The sequence below is a fragment of the Procambarus clarkii genome, chromosome 13 (genome assembly GCF_040958095.1).
Source record: "Procambarus clarkii isolate CNS0578487 chromosome 13, FALCON_Pclarkii_2.0, whole genome shotgun sequence".
Classification (NCBI taxonomy): Eukaryota; Metazoa; Arthropoda; class Malacostraca; order Decapoda; family Cambaridae; genus Procambarus; species Procambarus clarkii.
In genome coordinates this window covers 18,236,299-18,259,964 of record NC_091162.1, presented here as the reverse complement: position 1 = coordinate 18,259,964, position 23,666 = coordinate 18,236,299, and the positions used below count along the sequence as shown (strand labels likewise).

Sequence of the window (23,666 nt, the reverse complement as noted above, 5' to 3'; positions counted from 1 at the left end):
AGTAAGGAAGCTTCAGGTACACTACTCTCCCAGGCCTGCTCACAGTTGCCGTAGTAAGGAAGCTTCAGGTACACTACTCTCCCAGGCCTGCTCACAGTTGCCGTAGTAAGGAAGCTTCAAGTACACTACTCTCCCAGGCCTGCTCACAGTTGCCGTAGTAAGGAAGCTTCAGAGCTTCAGGTACACTACTCTCCCAGGCCTGCTCACAGTTGCCGTAGTAAGGAAGCTTCAAGTACACTACTCTCCCAGGCCTGCTCACAGTTGCCGTAGTAAGGAAGCTTCAGAGCTTCAGGTACACTACTCTCCCAGGCCTGCTCACAGTTGCCGTAGTAAGGAAGCTTCAGGTACACTACTCTCCCCGGCCTGCTCACAGTTGCCGTAGTAAGGAAGCTTCAGGTACACTACTCTCCCAGGCCTGCTCACAGTTGCCGTAGTAAGGAAGCTTCAGGTACACTACTCTCCCAGGCCTGCTCACAGTTGCCGTGGTAAGGAAGCTCCAGGTACACCACTCTCCCAGGCCTGCTCACAGTTGCCGTAGTAAGGAAGCTTCAGAGCTTCAGGTACACTACTCTCCCAGGCCTGCTCACAGTTGCCGTAGTAAGGAAGCTTCAGGTACACTACTCTCCCAGGCCTGCTCACAGTTGCCGTAGTAAGGAAGCTTCAGGTACACCACTCTCCCAGGCCTGCTCACAGTTGCCGTAGTAAGGAAGCTTCAGGTACACTACTCTCCCAGGCCTGCTCACAGTTGCCGTGGTAAGGAAGCTCCAGGTACACCACTCTCCCAGGCCTGCTCACAGTTGCCGTAGTAAGGAAGCTTCAGAGCTTCAGGTACACTACTCTCCCAGGCCTGCTCACAGTTGCCGTAGTAAGGAAGCTTCAAGTACACTACTCTCCCAGGCCTGCTCACAGTTGCCGTGGTAAGGAAGCTCCAGGTACACCACTCTCCCAGCCCTGCTCACTACAACCTGCTTCTTGAAAAAATACAAAATATTTTGACATAACTCCCCTAGGGCCAAAAACTAAAAATCACACCGGCACGCAAAACTGACGTGATGTCCCGTTTTCTATTTTTCTTTTCACGGTTAGGTTAGGTTCGGTTAATTTAGTACATTGTAGTGACATTGTGAACGCTTGAGTGGACAGTGCACAGTTGTCCGGGTACGCGAGGGGCGCACCTCCAGCCTGGCAAACTTTGTGTTCCAGGTTTAATATAACGAGAGGCATGTAAGGTAAATAACTTTAGTTTAATGTGTTTTTTTGTTAATGTAGACTCAACAGTTCTGATATTTATGTCATAAGAAATTCACATGAGGCACACAGAGTAATCACAGTAACGTGATTGCATTAATGAGAAAATCCTTTGCAGTGAGGCGGCTCACGGCTCCTACTGATTTTCTTTTTCACATGGTAATCAAATTACTGTTATCTTATGTTGAAAACAATAAAAGTAAAACTTCTGTTCAGTCATGATTGAAGATTTTGAATTCATTGAATTGTTTTACGTGCTCAGAAAATGAACACTCTTCGACGTCGCTAAGGATTACGCTTCACATTTGTTTCATGTTAGATATTCAGAGAATAAGTTTGCAAAAAATCAATGAAAAAGAAACTAAGGACACACAAAATTAAAGGTTAAGGTGGGATTTAATAGAGAAATGAAGCCCTAAAGTGTGGCATTGGAGGGCGGAGTCTGGTGTGGGTTGGGGGGGTGAGAGGAGGTGGGATGCTGGAATTAATAGTCGGGCGGCTGGGTAGGCACGGCAGTAGGCTACCTGCAGCAGACCGTTGTCCATACCGCGGTATACACGAGTCCAGAGCTCCTCTTTTCCTCACCCTTTGGTCTTGTTGCCACTCTCCGCCCACGCTGCCACCACCACCACCACCAACCTTTCCTGGTACAACCTCATCTTGGATCACCACAGCGATGAAAGTGCACTTCTTCCTCGTGGCGGCCATGCTGTGTCTTGTGCAGACATCGGAAGTACTGGCGCAAGACACCGAGTTTTCCTACAGTACGAACGCTAGTCTGGGGTGGCTGCAGGAGCTCTCCTCCGGCAGCCTGCAGCCTCTCTCTCGCAGGCGACGAGGACTCGCTCTCCCATTTGGATCTAACTTTGAGGTAAATACTTCTGCAGTATTGTATTAGGTCTGGAAATCGGTGGGCACCCTTGAAAGCTTAAAGGTAACAGAAAATAATAATCATAATTAATATGATAATTTAATGACCACATTTTGTCAAATATTATGAATGTTTTCTCTCATTTCACAATGTTCCATCATATTTATAGAATATTAAGGTCAAAATAAACCAAAAAACGGACATAATTTGTCGATGCGTCCCAAATGTTATACTCGTTTAACATGTATTTTTGTGATACAAAACAAGCAATTATATTGTTAAGTAATCATGTAATCTCAAGAAGCATCCTTTGCCACACCACCAGCAGTAGAGGTTTGCTGTAATATCTTGGGGCTTCAGGACTCTGGGTGCGCATTATGATCCTTCAGATAAACTCCTCAAGTCAGTAGAATTGATATCACCCTTGCGTAATTTTTCCACATTTAAAACCAGGTTTATTAGTAAAATTACCAAAAATTACGGGTAACGGTCACAATCATTTAGTTCATTTATTATGGACCCAATAATTGATCATGGAGGAAAGGTTACAGAGGCACATAATGGTCTCATGAACTGATCAACATTATAGCTACAACATTGATGGATCTGTTTACATACATTAGCGCGTCGGAGAGGGTTTATGATATAAAACATGGTAGCTCATAATAATAACATTAATTATGATTAATATTAAATGCCGGGGTCGTAGGTTCGCACCCACCCATAGTCCTAGTGGATTTTCTCATATCATGTTAATGTGATTTCTTTGTGCATTTGAAGAGAAACGTTGTAGGTAGAACTCCTATACCACAGCCATAGGATTTAGTTGAATCCCAGGTTCTATGGCTTTTGAGCTTTGTGGCCGAGTTGTTTAGGGCATATGCTGAGTTTGCCCAGTGTGCAAGTTCGAATCTTCATGACTTCTACTGATTTCCTCAATAATAATAATAATAATCCGGTTGCAGGAGTTATAATAATGACAATATTATAAGAGAAATATATGACAATATCACAGAGAAATATGACAGGGTAGAACTCATCAAAACGGTTACAGGAGTTATAATAATGACAATATTATAAGAAAAATATATGACGATATCACAGAGAAATATGACAGGGTAGAACTCATCAAAACGGCTACAGGAGTTATAATAATGACACTCATCATCACAGAGAAATATATGACAGGGCAGAACTCATCAAAACGTTTAAAATACTGAACAGTTTCGAGGATGTTGATCCAGACAGTTTCTTCAAAAGGTCAGATGTAACACAAACAAGAAGCAACAGTTTCAAGTTCAACAAGCAGCAGTGTAGGACTGAAAACAGGAGATTTTGCTTTTTCACCCACAGGGTAATAAACCTATGGAACCGCTTTCCCGCCGAAGCCGTAAATGCCAAAACGGTTAAATTTTAAAATCCAGCTGGGAAAAAAATCAGGACAAATGGGGGGGGGGGGACTTTTGACAAGCCACCGGCTTCTTGTCCACATCGAGGCCACTAGAGTGTTAGTGGCTCTCAGGTAACTTCTGGGAATAGGTGAATACAAGCGACGCTGTACATAACTACAGGCCAGTTCAGTTCTGCATTGTAACAACCATGTGAAAGCGGACATAAATGTAATAATTACAATAACAATGACAGAAATACTGTAAATAGTAATGTCAATCACGGACAATAACGGTATAATGACCTACTCCCCCCTCTTTACCCCCCCCCCCCTGCCAGCGACCGTCCACCTAAATATTCCGCTATCGCTTCCGTAGCCTAAATAACACTTTATCATGTGGACTAAGAACCTGTTGTATGCTCCTTTGTAAATATGAGTTTTATAACTTTATTAAGCTTATGCTTCAATTAGTACCATTGACTAATCGCGTTCAAAGGGAAATATTGACGATAATCAGATTTTGAACAGCGAGAGTTCGCCAGAATCTTGTCTCCTTATCAGCTGAGAGAAGAGCTGGCTAAATGCTTCCAATGTGCTCACAGTTTTTTGAGCTTGCAATTCATACTTAGATCTTATCCAGTCATACTGTTCCTTGTAACTGATTGGTAGATAATTGGTCCTCTCGAAAAACAAATACGTCGCATTTTGACGTCAAGCTTCCTAACGGACAAAATATGATGTAGTAAAAGAACGCAGATGCTCACAAATATTCACTTTATATTTATTTCTAGGAGTGGGTAGTTCGGTCGGGTTAGGATAGGTTCGTTTTTTTTAGTACTCCATTTTCTGTCCGTTGTGGCAACTCGAGAGGAAGGGCAGAACATTTACTATCCTGCCAGCTGGGAAGTATCCTGTCGACGTGAAAGTATCCTACCGGCATGGGAGTGTCCTGTCTGCAGAAAAGAATCCTGTTGGCAGGTAGGTATCCTGCCGGCAGTGAAGTATTATGCTACCAGGGAAATATCATGCTACCAGGGAAGTATCATGCTACCAAGGAAGTATCATGCTACCAGGGAAGTATCATGCTACCAAGGAAGTATCATGCTACCAGGGAAGTATCATGCTACCAGGGAAGTATCATGCCGGCAGAGGAGTATCATGCTACCAGGGGAAGTATCAAGAAGGCAGGGAAGTATCATGCTACCAGGGAAGTATAATGCCGCCAGGGAAGTATCATGCCGCCAGGGTAGTATCATGCCACCAGGGAAGTATCATGTCGTCAGGGTAGTATCATGCACCTAGTGAAGTATTATGCCGCCAGGGTAGTATCATGCCGCCAGGGAAGTATCATGCCGCCTGGGAAGTATGCCGCTAGGGACGTATCATGCCGCTAGGGACGTATCATGCCGCTAGGGAAGTATCATGCCGCCAGGGTAGTATCATGCCGCCAGGGACGTATCATGCCGCTAGGGAAGTAGGTCTTGGTTATAGTTCATGAGCTTTCTCTAGTTCAAATATGACGTCACGTGTTCCCCTTCATGGAGTTATTTAATAGCCTCAGCCAGAATATTAAGTTCCGCGCGCGCGCGCTCGCTTCTGTATTCTCTTATTTGAGCCTGAAGAATCGAGTTGTTAGCTCTTGGACCCCGCCTTTCGGACCATCGGTTTTCTAGTGTACTGATTTCCTACATATATTCTCTTGTAGTTTTTACTATAGTCTGCATTTCCATACATCCTCCCCCTCCATACATTCACGGGGCCTAGTGGACAGCAGCGCTCGAATGTCGTAGTGTTAAGGGCATGGGTTCGATTTCCGGCCGAGGCAGAAACAAATGGCCGGTATCTTTTCATCTGGTGCCTCTATTCACCTAGCATATTCACATAGGTACCTGGGGGTTAGCTCCTACGGGCTGCATCCTGGGGATGTGTCTGATAAATATATACTTGATATGACACGAGGAAAAATAGGTGAGGAGTTAGTACATATGACAACTGACGGTTCAACCCGTCCTCGACTCAAGTCCATTACATCCAGCGGTCGACCCCACAGACGCATTCATCAATTTTAAGTTGCTGTTCATTCAAAACAGGAATTTTCTCAAATATATATTAATATTATAATATATTAGCAGATTGTGGATATAGGCATAGGTTAGGTTAGGTGTTTAGGTTCTGTTGGAGATTTTGTGTTTGTAGTACGTGGGTGAAGCATTTACAGCGTTGTGGTTCGAACAAAATTCGTCAGTGAAGTGTTCGAACGAAATCAGTTGTGAGTTGTGTGTAAACCGCTTTTCATTCATAAACAGCTGGTTTGGCGGGTGCATGGAATCACTTTTGGGTCTTTGGAGGACGGGCTGGACAACTGACGATTAGAAAGGCGGGGTTCAAGAGCTAACAGCTCGATCCTGCAGGCATAACTAGTAAATACACACACACACACACTAACATATCCTAGGAAGAAACCAATAAACGCTAACTGTCAAGTACCTATGTACTGGATGATGAACAGAGGCACAAGGTAGGAGAAAACCTGTCCTCATTGTTTCTCTCTCGAACCCAGATCCATATATTATGAATCGTGTGGGCGTTTGTTTATGAGGACGAACTGCCTCCTTCCAACCCGTCGTCAGGCCAGGCTCGGTAAAGCGGCGGACATCCCCCTCCTCCTAGATGAACTGTAACATACTGTGTGTTAAAAGTTGGTTTGTTCTCATATATGTCAATATTTTTATATATACTTAACTTATAGGTATAGTACGGCATAGGTAAGGTTAGGTGTTTAGGTTCTGTTGGCGATTATTTGTGTTTGTAGTACGTGGGTGAAGCATTTACAGCGTTGTGGTTCGAACTTTGGTCGCCAGTGAGGCACTGTTCGAGAAGTGTTCGAACATCATCAGTTGCGAGTTGTGTGTAAATCGTTTTACACTCATAAACAAGAGGTTTTGCGACTGGGTTAACGGGTATTTGTCTATTGTTTATAAGAACGAGCTGAAGGACGGGTTGACATGAACGCGAACCCTTGTCCATGAACATGAACCCGTGCCCATGAACATGAACCCGTGTCCACATCCACGAACGTAACCACGAGACATGAATCAGAGTATGGGAGAAGAATACCAATTTCTGGAGGCCAGTACAGGTATCGAGATTCATGCCGCGTGCATGCAGCGACAGGTTACGTGAGCAGGGGGGGGGGGAGGGGAGACTCCAGTCTGTGTCGAGGTGTTGTGGGGAATGGCGGATGAGAGGGACAAGGTGCGTTGAATGTAGGAAATGATGACCACTGCGTCCTCTGTTGACCACCCCGCGTGCCCACAGTGGGCACAATAGCCCAGAGTAGTACTTAGTACCCACCCACACTGGGCATAGTATTCCTGAGTAGCGTTACTTCACCGTTTAATCAACGTTGATAGCGTTAATTGGGGCGTTCATATATATATATATATATATATATATATATATATATATATATATATATATATATATATATATATATATATATATATATATATATATATATATATATATATATATATATATATATATATATAACACCATCGTGGATAAGAAGCCTATTAAAGCCAACGACTAACCCTTCCCAAGATGCACCTCACAACAGTTTACTAATTCCAAAGTTCCAATTTACTGAATGGAGCAATGGAAACGCGCTCAATCGTCCCGCTCTGTCCGGGAATTGAACTTAGGTTCCATCTCTTAAGAGGCAGTCCGTCCTCCAAACAAAGACCCAAGAGTGATTCCATGCACCCGCCAAACCCCAGCTATTTATGAATGAAAAACGGTTTACACACGACTCACAACTGATTTCGTTCGAACACTTCCGGAACAAGTGCTTCACTGACAAATTTTGTTCGAAGCACAACGCTATAAATGCTTCACCCACGTTCTACAAATACAAATAATCACCAACAGAACCTAAACACCTAACCTAACCTAAATATGCACAATATCCTATTATAATATTAATTTATATTTGAGAAAATTCTCATTTTGAATGAACAACATGTAAAAATTTATGAATGGATCTGTGGGGTTGACCGCTGGATGTAATGGACTTGAGTCGAGGACGGATTGTGAGAGATGACCTGTTGAGAGCTCAGGTCCGCTGTCAACCCGTCCTCTCAGCTAACAGGATCGTGTTTTTTACGTTTACGTAACCAATGTTAGAAATGCAACACACTAGGAAAAGTAACGAGTTACGAATGTGTTTTTTATGCATCGGACTCAATAGGGTAGGTGGGTTGCTTGGGTTCGTACGTTTTTGGTTACGTTAAAAGGTTGGATTATTTACGGAGAGGTTAACCATGCGATCGGCATAACTGGACGCCTTACTAGGAGCGTTCTAGTAAGAAAACCAATACATTTTATAAGTATTTATAATATGTCTAATATTGACGCAAAATTTAACATAAACCTAATCAAACTAATCAGCTAGGCTAATGCACAAGAGGACCTGAGTTCGAACCTTGGGCGAGTTCAATCCCAGAGAATTTCTTAATATTTTCTCACAGATACATTATGCTACTGTGCAGTGTGCATATTCAATAATAAGCTATGAAGCTTGACTCTGACACGGATATAGCCAACAGCTTCACGGTACTTCCCCCTGCTCTTGCTCTAAACGTTCTGCAATACTTGCAATTTTAATCTACTTTTTAGGTTCAAATCTAATTTGTAGGTTCGTCGTCATGAACCTACAAATTCACATATTATTATCCCAACTTCCAACTCCATTACTGGTATTGTCTTTCAGTATAGCCACCTTTCCTTATTACTGTTATTAATATAGTATCCTCCAGGCGGCAGAGCACGTATAGCGAGTGAAGAGTATATGTACAATACGCTCACTTCTTCATGAGGCTACTTGTGCTTAGGGGTCGATAAAGAAGACAGCAACCTAACCTACCCTTCTTTGGGCCTAGTCTATAACATATATATATATATGTACTTTTTTAGGTCTAAGATTTGACATAGGTTAGGTTAGTTTGATTATAGTAGTTATTAATGCACTAGTATTCCAATAACGAAATCCGGATTTTGTGTTTATATATAATATATCATTAACATAACACCTGCAACCATTTAAAGAGCCTTAAACCATTTAGTCGGGTTTAAGACATGTCCAAAATGCTGTGCGTATTTGTAGGGTTCAAAAAATGTACTTAGCTTTAATATTGCAATATATATTGATTATCACAATCCACTTAATTCTGTTGCAAATAAGGATTTATTTAAAATGATTATTATTATCATAATGTTGCTGTTGTTTGTATTCACATAGTAAGCTAGTAGCCGGTTGCAGAGCTCAAGTGATCAGGGATCAAATATTAGGAAATGCTTCATCACACTTTATATATGAGGTCAGAATTACGGTTAGGCATTAAAGTGTTCCTCTCCCTCAGATTAAATGGTCGGTTAATTTTCCCTTCGAGACCTTCACCTTATACAAAGCCAGGGTGCAATTTGCAATTCCCATCAAGTTTGGGATTCCACAAGACATCGCAATCGCAGACCCCAATAGGCGGACCCCAGACGTTGATTACCAAGACCTGGAGTTTGCCGACAGCAGCGCCGCGGGACCCTTCGCTTACTGGTATCAACCAGTGCACAACAACCAGTCCCCCTACAGCCACCAGCCCCAGTACAGCCACCAGCCCCAGTACAGCCACCAACCAGAAGAGTGGCACAAAATATCAAGACGCGCCGCCCGCCGGGAGCGGTTGTATCTTTACAATAGCCTCATGTCAATCTTCAACAAGTGAGTGCCATGTTAAACAAAATTGGTTATTGAAAGGTTATTATTTTAGTAGAATTGTATATATATATATATATATATATATATATATATATATATATATATATATATATGCACTCATGCAGTTGTACATTACTTGTTAAATTATTCAAAACGTCACAACGTTTGTAACAACACACACACACACACACACACACGTAGTAGTAGTTAGTAAACAAGTTAGTAGTTAAACAAAAGTAGTTAGTAAACAGTTGATTGACAGTTGAGAGGCGGGCCGAAAGAGCAAAGCTCAACCCCCGCAAAAACACAACTAGTAAACACAACTAGTAAACACAACTAGTAAACACACACACACACACACACACACACACACACACACACACACACACACACACACACACACACACACACACAATTGAGAGGCGGGACCAAAGAGACAAACCTCAACCCCCGCAAGCACAATTAGGTGAGTACACACCTAAAACCACTAGGAGGTTAGGTACCTACACCAATCATCCCAGACCTAACCTAGAAATAGGAAGCCCCCAAGATAAAGGAGGAGCAAAGAGAGATTAAGAAGGACCAACAGACACACAGCTCCTAAAGGGCCCGGGTTCGATCCCCGACAGAGGCAATAACAAATGGACAGTTTTTTTCACTCTGGTGGCCTGTTCACCTAGCAGTAAATAGGTACCTGGGAGTTAGACAGCTGCTACGGGCTGCTTCCTGGGGATGTGTGTGCGTGTGTAAGTGAAATATATGTAATAGACATAATAGAAGAAAAATAAATTGGTTAGAAAGGCGGGGTCCAAGAGCTAATAGTTCGATTTTGCAGAAACAAATAGTAAACACACACACACACACATCCCCAGGAAGCAGCCCGTAGCAGCTGTAGGTGAGTACAGGGCGCCTAGTGGCTGAGTGGACAGCGCTCTGGATGCGTAGATCTAGGGACCCGGGATCGACCCCTGGTCATGGTAGAAATAAATGGGCAAAGTTTCTTTCACCCTGATGCCCCTGTTATCTAGCAGTAAATAGGTACCTGGGAGTTAGACAGCTGTTACGGGCTGCTTCCTGGGGAGTGTGTTTGTGTGTATGTGTGAAAAACAACAACATTAGTTAGTAACAGTTATCAGCAGTTAACAGTTAGTTGTTAGTTAACAGTTAACAGTACTCATTACTTATCTGTAGCCATCGCTTCATATATTGGTTTACATTGATATAAAACTCATGCGAATTGTGTGTGTGGGCAGAGCCGGGGTGGACGGTCGCAGCTGCCTCCTGAGGACCATTTGTGAGGTGGCCGAGGCGCCCTTCGACCAGGGCATCGTCGGGGAGATGATCAACGACCTCTTGACGTGAGTAATTATGAGGGGAGGGGGGGGTGAGGATAAAGGGGCCAACGACCACTTTAACTGTCAGTAACAGTAAGGAGTGAAGCACTTGAGGAAATATATAATGTATTAGAACTGAAGCATTTCCTATTTGCGCAGTAGATAAATTTTTATTTACTTAATTGACTGTATTCGTCGAAACCTCCAGTTCCAAAGTCCCGCATTTTTTGTCTTTTCTTAATATATTGGTCGCCTGAAACTGATTTTCGGCCAATTTGTATTTTATCATATGTACTTTAAATATGTGAAAGTATATATTCTCCACTACCACAACCGCCAAGTCCCTCTAACCTGTGACAGTGTTTCCGATTTTCCCCCATGCATCTTGCCGTTCTGATTCCCATGCTGATCAGTCTGTTCTTGTCCACCTTGTCTCTAAGAATCGTGAAAGTAGTCATCAGGTCTCCTCTAGGGGTTTCTCCTTTCCATCAATGCCAGGATCATTTCTCTTGATCTCTCCTCATGCCCCAGTTAACTTAATTATGGCATCATTTGGACTCTCCCCACCAGCCTAGTCCAAATATTTAGACCTTTAATGTTTTGTGATTAGCAAGGCAGAGATTCCAAATATGTGCGTTGATGAACTTTGTTGATAGCGACTTAAAATAAAGCAATTTATTTTCCAACTGAAGCATGGATATGGACTGATTCATGATTTATTCTCGCCCCCAGAGCGTCATTGGCAGGTCGAGGAGACACTAAAGAGGAGAAAGAGGAGTACGACCACTTTATTGAGGCAGAGCTGCACGGCAAACTGAACGGCGATTGTGAGAAGCGCTTCCACCAGTGCCAGGAGTCTCTGTTTGACCTCCTCCCCTTAGCCATCCAGAACGCCATATAGTCCCCGTGTTCTTCAACTTCTTCCATGTTGTCTGTTGGGAATATCGTCTGGTCAGGACGTCATCTCTGGGAATATCTCTCAGTAAACACACTGTCTAGAGGGGTACATCGTCTGGTAAAGACGCTGGATAGAGGAGGACTTCGACTGGTAAGGACATCGTCTACAGAGACATCATCTGGCAAAGGCGCTGGGAGGGAGGAAATCATCGGGGGAAAACGCCAAGCCATTACGATTATATAGCACTGGGAAGGGGGTCAGGATAAGGATTTGGGATGGGACGGGGGGGGGGAGGAATGGTACACGACCACTTCGATAGTCGGGGATTGAACGCCGGCCTGCATAAAAGGAGACCGTCGCTCTACCGTCCAACCCAAGCGGTTGGGCGTAAAGGCGCTGGGTGGAGGGGGGGACATCGTCTGATAAGGACATCTCCCGCGGAGACATCGTCTAATATGACTAAATCGTAAGTTCTATCATATATTAGAAGCTCAACATGAGATGGAATGCACAAGAAATGCAATCTAATAACTTTACTATTAATTCTTTGTTAATACAGCCTCCCCCCATAATATGAGACTCATTGTCAAGACAACTGCACCAGCAGCTGGACCAGCTGGTGGTGCAGGGAAGCATCAGGCTATAAGGTTTAGGAGAGGGAGTTCTCTGTGAGCAATCAATAGCTTAATTATGACTTTTCTTGTATTGATAGTTGACGCTGTTTCCCCCCCCCCTTGTTAGGGTCAATATTCACGTCGTTAATAATATTTAGAAATCACGTACACGAATATAGGTTTTTATGTTATATAATTATCTTATATCTGCCCGAAACGCTTTGCGTAATAGTGGCTTTAGGCATTGTATGTACTAGCTCTATCTATAAATCCATCAATCTTTGTAAAATCTCTTGTATGTATGTACCTTACCTAAATAAACATTTATTTATTATTTATTTATTATTATAAATCGATGGTATTTGAAGTGGGTAAATAATACAAATTTTGATTGTATAATTGTTATATTGATTAACTACTTGGGATTTTGGCCAGTATGGAAATTCGTCTATGGATAATTACCGGTTATATTTATTTCGTACTTGTTTGTGGGCAAAATGTTTTGTATGAAATAAATAATTTAAAATAAGCTGCTTGTTATTGTAACCCTTGTTGACAAATGCACACAGAGACAGATTCATTATATTATTTATATATCCTTCTTCTTAGTGTTTCCTCTTATTCAACAAGTGGACCTTCAGACCCGGCAGTTTTATCATTTATTTTTCTGAAAGTAACTATGATAAGTCTGTCTAAGCTCCTTATAAAAGCATGGTGAATGGTCGTAATTCTCTTAGGTTACTAGTCTCGATTGCTGAGCAGAAAAAGGTGTTTGGGAACATACCTAACACCTGATACCTCTTGTCAACTAGAAGTAAATAGTTACTCAGGAGTCAGAAAGGAGTTATGGCTTCCGTCATGGGGAAGGAAGGTCACAGGAGTTGGCTTCGGAGGATCATGATAATCCTTAACTTACCTCCTGACTTCCAGGTAAGTCCTCTACGGGCTCACCATAGCTCGTGCTGCTTTGCAACATTTCGTTTCGAGTAATTGAATCTAAAACAACAACGACGGTGGACGAAGAATTTGGTCTTAAGATGACCGCCCGGTCGCCGTGTAATCTGCCCTAATATTATGGGTTCAGACATGAGGCAGCCTTCAACATTGCCAAGCACTGTATCCAGCATTTGTTTGATGCTCTGTGAAAAACGAAACGCCAATATGCTAGAATTTAAAACTAAATAAAAAAAGTAGTTGAAAGCCAAGTTGGATATAAAAATAAGTTAAAACAAGACGTCTACCGTTGGCGGGAGGTGCCGAGGTCTGGCAGCGGGAGGCGGAGTCTGTCATGGGGGGCGGCGCATGAGGGTCGGGCAGCGGGGGTGGTCAGAACACCACCACCACCAGCAGCAGGACTTTGTCCTTCATACTGAGATATACACGAGTCGGGGCTCCTGCTTCCACCAACACTCTTATAGGAACAACCTCACCTCCCATCACCATCGGAAACACAGCCATGAGACCGCATCTAATCCTCGTGACAGCCGTGATGTGTCTCCTACAGGCAACGGGAGCACTGAGGAATGAAAATTACTTTTCCTACAACACGAACGCTGGTTTAGGGTGGCTGCAGGAGCTCTCCTCCTCCAGCTCCTCGCAGCCGGCCTCACGCAAGCGACGCCAAATCAGGATCCTCTCACCCGGGTCTAACCTTGAGGTAAGTACATTTTCCACACCTTAATCTTGCCTTATGAAACAAGCACTGTCATATAGTTCATAGGCGTTCGCACATATGTACGTTTTTAATTCAGAATATAATAAGTATGTGTAGTTATGTTAGGCTGGGCTGTGTTAGATTAAGTGCTTAAGATAGGTTAGGCTGTTAAATTTGGTGGGCTTAAATTGAGTTAGTTGAGTAGTGTTAGGTTATGATGAGTTGAGTTAGGTTAGGTTTGGTTGTGTTAGGTTAGGGTGGGTAGAGTTAGATTTCACTAGGATGGGTTGTGTTTATGTTATGTTGGGTTGTGTAAAGCTAGGTTGGGTTGAGATAGGATGAGTTGTGTTGTATTATAAGAAAAGGTTGAGTTGTGTTAAGTTCTTAAATCCGTTGGCAAACTGTCTTATTAGTTAGTAATCAGATTATTTGTAAAGTATAACAAATATATTATCTGACACTTAACAATAATGTATTATATTGATTATATATACAGATAATGAATAACAACATGTACAAACTTAATTTCTGTGTTGATACTTTCACTTTAAATCTGTTTCATTTATAAATACCCAACCGGAAAATCCAATAAAAGAATTTAATTATAGCCAATTTGTTCCGTGATGTTTTCTGATAGTGGAGGGGGGCTCAGATTAGATATATATTTGATTTTTTTTACTAAAATATATGAAAGGGTAATGGTGTGTCTTCCAGAGAAGAAGTGATCGACGATACTGCTGGAAAAATCATCTTGGATTAAAGTTGACACAAACCTATTTGAGACAATGCTGGCAAAGGTGGCGAAGGGAAATGAGTGAATTAGGCAATGGGGTTCTGTCAAATAGTAAATATTAATGGGTTCATGGCAACTGGGATGCATACTGACATCGCCAGGGAATGTACAACGTGATAGAAGTTGTTTCAGACTAATATAACAATTAGAAGAGTGGGAAGGTTGTAGGAATCTTTATCAGTTAAATTTAAAATGTTATAGCAAACCGAAAACGCTATTGCAGGCACATTCAAGCAACTATTCAGATTAAAATCAATGAATTGATCAAAACCCGAATTACATGCGTTAGATTCCCAACCCACACATGAAAATAAGTGATGACGTCCCTTTTTTTTTAGACCTGACTTGATAAGGGTCAAGGACGGAACGAAACGTGGTCACTTTAGGGTCAGGACCACCAAAACGTTGTCACTTTAGGGTCAGGGCCACCGAAACGTGGTCACTTTAGGGTCAGGACCACCAAAACGTTGTCACTTTAGGGTCAGGGCCACCGAAACGTGGTCACTTTAGGGTCAGGACCACCCAAACGTGGTCACTTTAGGGTCAGGACCACCGAAACGTGGTCCAAAATGTTGATACTTTAGGGTCAGAACCACCAAAACGTTGTCACTTTAGGGTCAGAACCACCAAAACGTTGTCACTTTAGGGTCAGAACCACAAAAACGTTGTCACTTTAGGGTCAGAACCACCAAAACGTTGTCACTTTAGGGTCAGAACCACCAAAATGTTGTCACTTTAGGGTCAGAACCACCAAAACGTTGTCACTTTAGGATCAGGGCCACCGATGCGTTGTCACTTTAGGGCAACCCGTTCTCGTAAAGTCAATATTGACTTATTAACTACGTGCATAGGTGATATACTAAACATAATAGATACCCTTAAAAAGATTCATAGAAAACACCGACCTTACCTAACCTTGTTAGTATCTTAAGATAAGCATCTTATTGCTTCGTAATTACAATTATTACTTAACCTATACCTATTATAGGTTAGGTAATAATTGTAATTACGAAGCAATAAGATGCTTATCTTAAGATACTAACAAGGTTAGGTAAGGTCGGTGTTTTCTATGAATCTTTTTAAGGGTATCTATTATGTTAAGCATGTCACCTATGCACATATTTAATAAGTCAATATTGACTTATTAAATTTGCGAGAACGGGTTGCTTTAGGGTCAGGGCCACCGATGCGTTGTCACTTTAGGGTCAGGGCCACCGATGCGTTGTCACTTTAGGGTCAGGGCCACCGATGCGTTGTCACTTTAGGGTCAGGGCCACCGAAACGTTGTCACTTTCCTATTTTCAGACGTGTGGGATGAGTATTTCATTTCTCGCCACGTTATTGTGACACGTTCTTTATGTGTTAGTCGCAGACCCCAAAACCTGTACAAAATGGAGTGTAATAACGTCTGCATTGTAGGTGACAAATGTTACTTGCTTAAACTAAACACATAATTAAAAATACAAAGGCAGAAGAAATTCTTTAAGTTAAAGCCTGTTCACACAAACATAACATTTCCGAAATTTTGAAGGCCACCACATGAGTTTATTGAGCAACCAGCAAGTGTACGTTAGTCCTGAACATTTTCAAGGACTATAGTAAACTCTCGGTATATTTACACATAGAAGCAGGTATATACATCTCGGTGTATATATGTGAGGTAAAGGATAAGCATTGCCAGACATGTGGCTTTATTGATTAAATAATTACAGTGCAGTTACATCCTGCAATAACACAAGCCATATAATATACAATACTTATAATGAATAAACAGTGCTTAAACTATATATAATAATAAGCAAACTGCACATGACTAAAGCTAGAACAAATAGAAATTAAACTAGGAGTTAACTTTCCACCAACCTGTACACACGTACGACACAGCTGATCTGAAGACAACAAAACAGTCAAGCGAGCATCCAAACGAAACAGTCAAGCGAGCATCCATCCGGTACAATAATATATATATCACTTTTACTACAATATGCAAGGATCCAGATCATACCTCTCGGTGAATATAATCATTTGAATATAACATATCCCTGTCCCTCTCATATCTTTTCACAAAACAAGTTTAATTAATAAGAACCCTCACCACCAGAGCGGCGCACCTGTCGCGCATTATACGGAGCCCCGCTATAAACGACACCAGTGTCCTGTCTTGCAACATATAAACTCTGGTGACCCCCATATCATTATCCTCGTCCCCAGGCGTGCTGGACATCATCTACTACAAAGCCTGATCATACAGGATACATTACTTATAATGTTCTTACATTGGTATTCTGTGCTTACAGAATACCAATTTCTGGTATTCTTCGAGAATTTCTTGTACACTGGCTCAAGCCCACATACACACGCACATGGTCTCACCAGCACATACGCACACAGTCTCAACAAGCACAGTTGTAATGTAATAAAATATCAAAAACTAAAATATATATAAGATCAGTGGAGGAACGGAGAAAAATGTGAGAATGATAGCAATAACTTTTGTACAGTCACGGTTGGTCGATATATATATATCTAGTCTACAATATATATATTGTAGACTATAGTCTACATCTATATAGACTATAGTCTATACATCTATATAGACTATAGTCTATATATCTAGTCTACAATATATATATTGTAGACTAGATAAATTATTTTGACACGTCACCCATGAATTGAAGTCCTTGACACGTTCTGGAAGCCTATAGAGCACGTGACGTCACATACCAGTTCCTATGGACTTTTATATGCTAACATTTAGTTATTGAAATAAACTTATATTTACTAATTATTTAATAATTTAGAATAAACAGTTAAATAATTTCCCAATGGTATCCCATCTAGTATTAATGTAAAACCTAATGTTTTTCCTCATAAACATTTAAAAATCAGGCCGTCAATAGGCATTAAGTTACCCTTCTCTTCCCCTCAGCTAAGATGGTCGATAAACTTCCCCTTCAACACCTACACCCTCTACAGAGCCAGAATACAGTTTGTCATACCAATCAAGTTTCCGCTTCTGGAAGTAAGTGACTGGGAAGGTTATTTCAAACGATCTATTGACGTCGGATACGAGGACCTTGACTTTGTCGATAGCCCAAACAGCATTACTAGGCCCTATGGTCACTGGAAAGAACCCGAACACAGCAGCCGGATAGAGCAAAGCGCCCAGCCAGAGCACAGCGCCCAGCCAGAGCACAGCACCCAGCCAGAGCACAGCACCCAGCCAGAGCATGTTACATCGAGACGGGCCGCCCGCCGTGAGCGGTTATATTTCTACAATAGTCTGGTGTCAACCTTCAACAGGTGAATAAACAACATTTGTAATTTAAGTTATTATTTGAATACAAACACATGTGTACATACACTCATGCAGACGTACATTACTTGTAGTAAATATCATGTTACAAAATTTGTAATTACATGTTAATGAATATGTGAGGCAGTGGGGTAGCCTAGTCTGGACCGTCAAAAAAAACACAAGACATTCCCCCTAATCTTGACATGGTTGTGTACACTATAGGAAATATCTGCTCTGATGACGGTTGAGTGGTTCCACCTCTCATATAATTTTTTGAATCGAGAAATTATATATTTAAAATATGTTCCATGTCCATTTCCTATGTTACTTAATCTCATCAAGAAATGCAATCATATTTATTGGAGTATAGTTTTAATGGGTCTAAGCTGTCACGAATATGACCCAGGAAGTGCAATCTCTGCACATAATCATCCGGTTTGACCCTTCTTTATACAGTAACAACCATATTATCTAATAAAAGCGAACAACACCTGATATCCTCGGGATTAGATTAATTGGTTACCGTTGAGTGTATTTTAATAATTGCCAGGATCTTAATTAGTGTAGCGAATCATGACGTCACCGTGGGTGAAATGTATTAGTGAAATTCAGTTTTAATTTTTTAATCACAAGTGATTATGTGTACAGGACTGGGTTGGATGGTCTCAGCTGCTTGCTGAGGACTATATGCGAGGTGGCCGAGGCGCCCTTCGACCAGGGTCTGCTGGGAGAGCTGATCAACACCCTCCTAACGTGAGTATTTCTGACGGGTGTGGCAGCGGGGTGAGTATGTTGCCGTCCAAGCTGAACAGTCTGTGATGAGTGTGCTGGGCTCACGTTTCCTATGGGTCATCTTATGCCTTTCAGGGTTCTTATAGCCTCTGTTCATATCCCACTTCTTTTATTTTTGGTAGCAGCCTAGTGGCACACTTCACGATTTTCTCAATTTCATCTTTTGCTTGAAGAGGCACGAGTTTGGTGTGTGTTGATGAATGTCACATCATTCTCACCCACAGAGCTTCGCTAGCGGGTCGAGGAGACACCGAGGAAGAAAGGAAGGAGTTCGACCATTTTATCGAAGCGGAACTGCACGGCAAACTGAACGGCGATTGTGACGAACGCTACTACCAGTGTAAGGCGTCGCTTTTCGACCTCCTTCCCTATACTGTCCATAACGTCGTCTAGCTAATCTTCAACAGTTGGCGGTGTTTGGTGGAACATCGTCTCGTAACGGCGTCGTCTGTCGGTGATATCACCCCGGCAAATGCGTTGTCTCTTGATGACATCGTATGGAAATTGTATCGTCTGCTGGAGATATCGTCTCATGGATGTTATCTGCCAGGGACATCTTTAGTGGCATTATTTGGTATCGTATGACAGGATCGTCACTTGTCAGCGTCATTGTCTGTCATCGAATACCGTTATTCAGTTACCTCACTTGTGGCATTAAGTAATCTTAATATTGATTATTTATATATTTCTTAGGAGTATTAGAAATGCATAAATCCATTGAACACAAATCTAAATGTGTATTTATCAGCATATTTGTTTGAGTTTCTTCTCCAAAAATTGCAGAGCCTCGTTACTGAGTTAAGTAGTAATTGCACTGAGCACACGTGTGACCCAGATGTTTTATTCCTTACTAATTGGCTTTCTTGAGGAGGAATTTAAATTATCTAGCGTGCGCCAGCTAATGACTGATAACCTATATTTGAGAAGCATGGCGTGAATTTAATGTAAATGTTAAAACAAGCATTAGTGTATGTGTATTCTTTTGCTCACATTGAAGTCATTAAATAAAAATAATAATAATACAATTAGAGTTAAGAGGGGAAAAAATAATTATGGATGAGTTAGTCATCCTAATACTTGATTCCAGAGGGTTAGCTCAGATTAGATTAGGTTAGTCTAGTAATGTTATGTAGGTTATAAAATCCGTTACCGAACCGTGATATGTAAGATGAGACTTGAAGCCATGGCTAACAACCGTACAATCTAAATCATATGCGCTGTGAAATAAGGAATTGCTGAAGACACGCGATATCATTCCTCGTACATATTGATTTTTTATTGTTGTCGCCGGAGGCGGCTAGTTTATTGTGCACCCAATACCCATCCTGTGAGCGGTAGCGCAAAAAGCATTACAGAAGGCACAAAATATAATGGCATTATTCCTGGTATAATGACTACTCGCTCCTTGCTAACAACAATTCTCAGCGGAATGTTTTCTTAGTTTGCAGCAGAAGAAGGAATTACTCAGCCAGGGATGTCCTAACTTTTCAGTTCCCATTTGTTGGTTCCGAGGATCAAACTCCCCGCGGCCCGGTCTCTGACCAGACCTCCTATTTGTTTGTTGGTGTGGTCAACCGGGCTGTTAGACACAGCTGCTCGCAGCCTGATGCATGAATCACAGCGCGGTTTATCAGGTATCCATTGAAGATGTTTATTAGGGATGCACATATATTTTCTCTCTTGTCATTTATAGGATGAAGAATGTACCATTTGCACACACAAATTGTTAAAGAACCATTTTTACTTTCTTATAAATATGTATGTAAATAAACAGAGCAAGCATTTTGATTTTGTTTATAATTGAAGCCTGTAGTCATTCATCGATTTTCAGAAAAACGAGCCAATTAGCATTAATGCACATTTGGTGATGAGCAGGCATCTTGTATGGGGTTACTGTAGGCCCTGCCTCGCATGGGGTAATGGGGTTACTGTAGGCCCTGCCTCGCATGGGGTAATGGGGCTACTGTAGGCCCTGCCTCGCATGGGGTAATGGGGCTACTGTAGGCCCTGCCTCGCATGGGGTAATGGGGTTACTGTAGGCCCTGCCTCGCATGGAGTAGTGGGGCTACTGTAGGCCCTGCCTCGCATGGGGTAATGGGGCTATTGTAGGCCCTGCCTCGCATGGGGTAATGGGGCTATTGTAGGCCCTGCCTCGCATGGGGTAATGGGGCTACTGTAGACCCTGCCTCGCATGGAGTAGTGGGGCTACTGTAAGCCCTGCCTCGCATGGGGTAATGGGGCTACTGTAGGCCCTGCCTCGCATGGGGTAATGGGGCTATTGTAGGCCCTGCCTCGCATGGGGTAATGGGGCTACTGTAGGCCCTGCCTCGCATGGGGTAATGGGGTTACTGTAGGCCCTGCCTCGCATGGAGTAGTGGGGTTACTGTAGGCCCTGCCTCGCATGGGGTAATGGGGTTACTGTAGGCCCTGCCTCGCATGGAGTAGTGGGGCTACTGTAGGCCCTGCCTCGCATGGGGTAATGGGGCTATTGTAGGCCCTGCCTCGCATGGGGTAATGGGGCTATTGTAGGCCCTGCCTCGCATGGGGTAATGGGGCTACTGTAGACCCTGCCTCGCATGGAGTAGTGGGGCTACTGTAAGCTCTGCCTCGCATGGGGTAATGGGGCTACTGTAGGCCCTGCCTCGCATGGGGTAATGGGGCTATTGTAGGCCCTGCCTCGCATGGGGTAATGGGGCTACTGTAGGCCCTGCCTCGCATGGGGTAATGGGGCTACTGTAGGCCCTGCCTCGCATGGAGTAGTGGGGCTACTGTAGGCCCTGCCTCGCATGGGGTAATGGGGCTATTGTAGGCCCTGCCTCGCATGGGGTAATGGGGCTATTGTAGACCCTGCCTCGCATGGGGTAATGGGGCTACTGTAGGCCCTGCCTCGCATGGGGTAATAGGGCTACTGTAGGCCCTGCCTCGCATGGGGTAATGGGGCTACTGTAGGCCCTGCCTCGCATGGAGTAGTGGGGCTACTGTAGGCCCTGTCTCGCATGGGGTAATGGGGCTACTGTAGGCCCTGTCTCGCATGAGGTAATGGGGCTACTGTAGGCCCTGTCTCGCATGAGGTAATGGGGCTACTGTAGGCCCTGCCTCGCATGTGGTAATGGGGAAATTATAGGACCTATTGATACGCTACATATTTCACGTACATTGTGGATAATATACACAATTTTATTACTTGCAATCATTTCTGAGTTCAGTCAATAATCAAGTAGAAATATGTTACATTACACGAACAAACAACAGCTTGGATCAATGCACATGACAAAAACAGTTGAAAATAATTACATACTATAATAATAGTTTGATTCAGCACTAAAAATAATACCAATAGTTTAATTATTCACAACAAATATTGAAAAATAGTTTGACACCCAGTATATAAAGCAAATAATAGTTTTATTCGCCACTACATATAAGAATATGTAACATAGATAAATAAATAAAAAAATAAATAAATATATATATATAAATATATATATATATATATATATATATATATATATATATATATATATATATATATATATATATATATATATATATATATTATCACAATGTTTTGACGATAGTGTTCATACACATTCGTTAATAAATATTGCAACACAATATACAGTAACAGTTTATTCATTATGCTACAGTTATGGTTATATGGAATGTATATTTCATAGAATGTATGGGGAGGGAGAGACAAGAGGAAAATAGATTGATGAACAATTATATTATTCAAAACGAGGTCACTGTTGTTTCCGAACAAAGAAGCGAACAGACTACGACGCTGCCTGACGACGACGCTACCAGACGACAACGCTGCCTGACGACGACGCTACCAGACGACAACGCTGCCTGACGACGACGCTACCAGACGACAACGCTGCCTGACGACGACGCTACCAGACTACAGCACTGCCAGATAGAGACGCTGCCAGACGACAACACTGCCAGACGGAGACGCTACCAGACGACCACACTGCCAGACGACGACGCTACCAGACGACAACACTGCCAGACGACAACACTGCCAGACGACGACGCTACCAGACGACAACACTGCCAGACGGAGACGCTGCCAGACGACAACGCTGCCAGACGACAACACTGCCAAACGACGACGCTACCAGACGACAACACTGCCAGACGACGACGCTACCAGACGACAACACTGCCAGACGACGACGCTACCAGACGACAACACTGCCAGACGGAGACGCTGCCAGACGACAACGCTGCCAGACGACAACACTGCCAGACGGAGACGCTGCCAGACGATAACACTGCCAGACGGAGACGCTACCAGACGACAACGCTGCCAGACGACGACGCTACCAGACTACAACACTGCCAGACGGAGACGCTGCCAGACGACAACACTGCAACGACGCCACCAGACGACAACACTGCCAGACGACGACGCTACCAGACGACAACACTGCCATATGGAGACGCTGCCAGACGACAACGCTGCCTGACGACGACGCTACCAGACTACAATGCCAGACGACGACGCCACCAGACGACAACACTGCCAGACGACGACGCTACCAGACGACGACACTGCCAGACGGAGACGCTACCAGACGATAACACTGCCAAACGGAGACGCTACCAGACGACAACACTGCCAGACGGAGACGCTGCCAGACGATAACACTGCCAGATGACGACGCTACCAGACGACGACACTGCCAGACGGAGACGCTACCAGACGATAACATTGCCAGACGGAGACGCTACCAGACGACAACACTGCCAGACGGAGACGCTACCAGACGATAACACTGCCAGACGGAGACGCTACCAGACGATAACACTGCCAGATGACGACGCTACCAGACGACAACACTGCCAGACGGAGACGCTGCCAGACGATAACACTGCCAGACGGAGACGCTGCCAGACGATAACACTGCCAGACGGAGACGCTGCCAGACGACAACACTGTCAGGAGAATAATTTAACAAAAATCGGCAGTGCAACAGTTAACAATTATACCAC

General features: G+C 43.1%; 3 protein-coding genes across 5 annotated transcripts; all 3 read left to right on the top strand.

Moving 5' to 3' along the window:
- Nucleotides 1–1,783: 1,783 nt before the first annotated feature.
- On the top strand, nt 1,784–12,657 carry LOC123757352 (uncharacterized). 3 transcript variants are annotated; one of them, XM_045740919.2, is made up of 4 exons: nt 1,784–2,119; nt 8,930–9,285; nt 10,536–10,640; nt 11,349–12,657. In XM_045740919.2, exons 1-4 carry the CDS (start codon nt 1,925–1,927, stop codon nt 11,515–11,517), a joined length of 825 nt encoding a protein of 274 aa, XP_045596875.2. In that variant the 5' UTR covers nt 1,784–1,924; the 3' UTR covers nt 11,518–12,657. The 3 variants fall into 3 exon arrangements, with proteins under 3 accessions (XP_045596875.2, XP_069180252.1, XP_045596877.2); XM_069324151.1 differs by lacking the exon at nt 1,784–2,119 and adding an exon at nt 6,734–6,764; XM_045740921.2 differs by lacking the exon at nt 1,784–2,119 and adding an exon at nt 7,604–7,759.
- Nucleotides 12,658–13,412: 755 nt separating this feature from the next.
- On the top strand, nt 13,413–20,440 carry LOC123757353 (uncharacterized). Its single transcript, XM_045740922.2, has 4 exons — nt 13,413–13,785; nt 17,505–17,878; nt 18,522–18,626; nt 18,890–20,440. Exons 1-4 carry the CDS (start codon nt 13,585–13,587, stop codon nt 19,056–19,058), a joined length of 849 nt encoding a protein of 282 aa, XP_045596878.2. The 5' UTR covers nt 13,413–13,584; the 3' UTR covers nt 19,059–20,440.
- Nucleotides 20,441–21,696: 1,256 nt separating this feature from the next.
- Nucleotides 21,697–23,319, top strand: LOC123757075 (uncharacterized). The gene is made up of 2 exons (XM_045740459.2): nt 21,697–21,701; nt 22,617–23,319. Exons 1-2 carry the CDS (start codon nt 21,697–21,699, stop codon nt 23,317–23,319), a joined length of 708 nt encoding a protein of 235 aa, XP_045596415.2.
- The last annotated feature ends 347 nt before the right edge of the window (nt 23,320–23,666 follow it).

Bases quoted from the DNA above. Each gene is read 5' to 3' on its own strand.
- LOC123757352 (XM_045740919.2), top strand. From the start codon at position 1,925: ATGAAAGTGCACTTCTTCCTCGTGGCGGCCATGCTGTGTCTTGTGCAG. The intron at 2,120-8,929 runs GTAAATACTTCT...CCTCTCCCTCAG, and splicing joins CATTTGGATCTAACTTTGAG to ATTAAATGGTCGGTTAATTT. The intron at 9,286-10,535 runs GTGAGTGCCATG...GTGTGTGGGCAG, and splicing joins CTCATGTCAATCTTCAACAA to AGCCGGGGTGGACGGTCGCA.
- LOC123757353 (XM_045740922.2), top strand. From the start codon at position 13,585: ATGAGACCGCATCTAATCCTCGTGACAGCCGTGATGTGTCTCCTACAG. The intron at 13,786-17,504 runs GTAAGTACATTT...TCTTCCCCTCAG, and splicing joins CACCCGGGTCTAACCTTGAG to CTAAGATGGTCGATAAACTT. The intron at 17,879-18,521 runs GTGAATAAACAA...TTATGTGTACAG, and splicing joins CTGGTGTCAACCTTCAACAG to GACTGGGTTGGATGGTCTCA.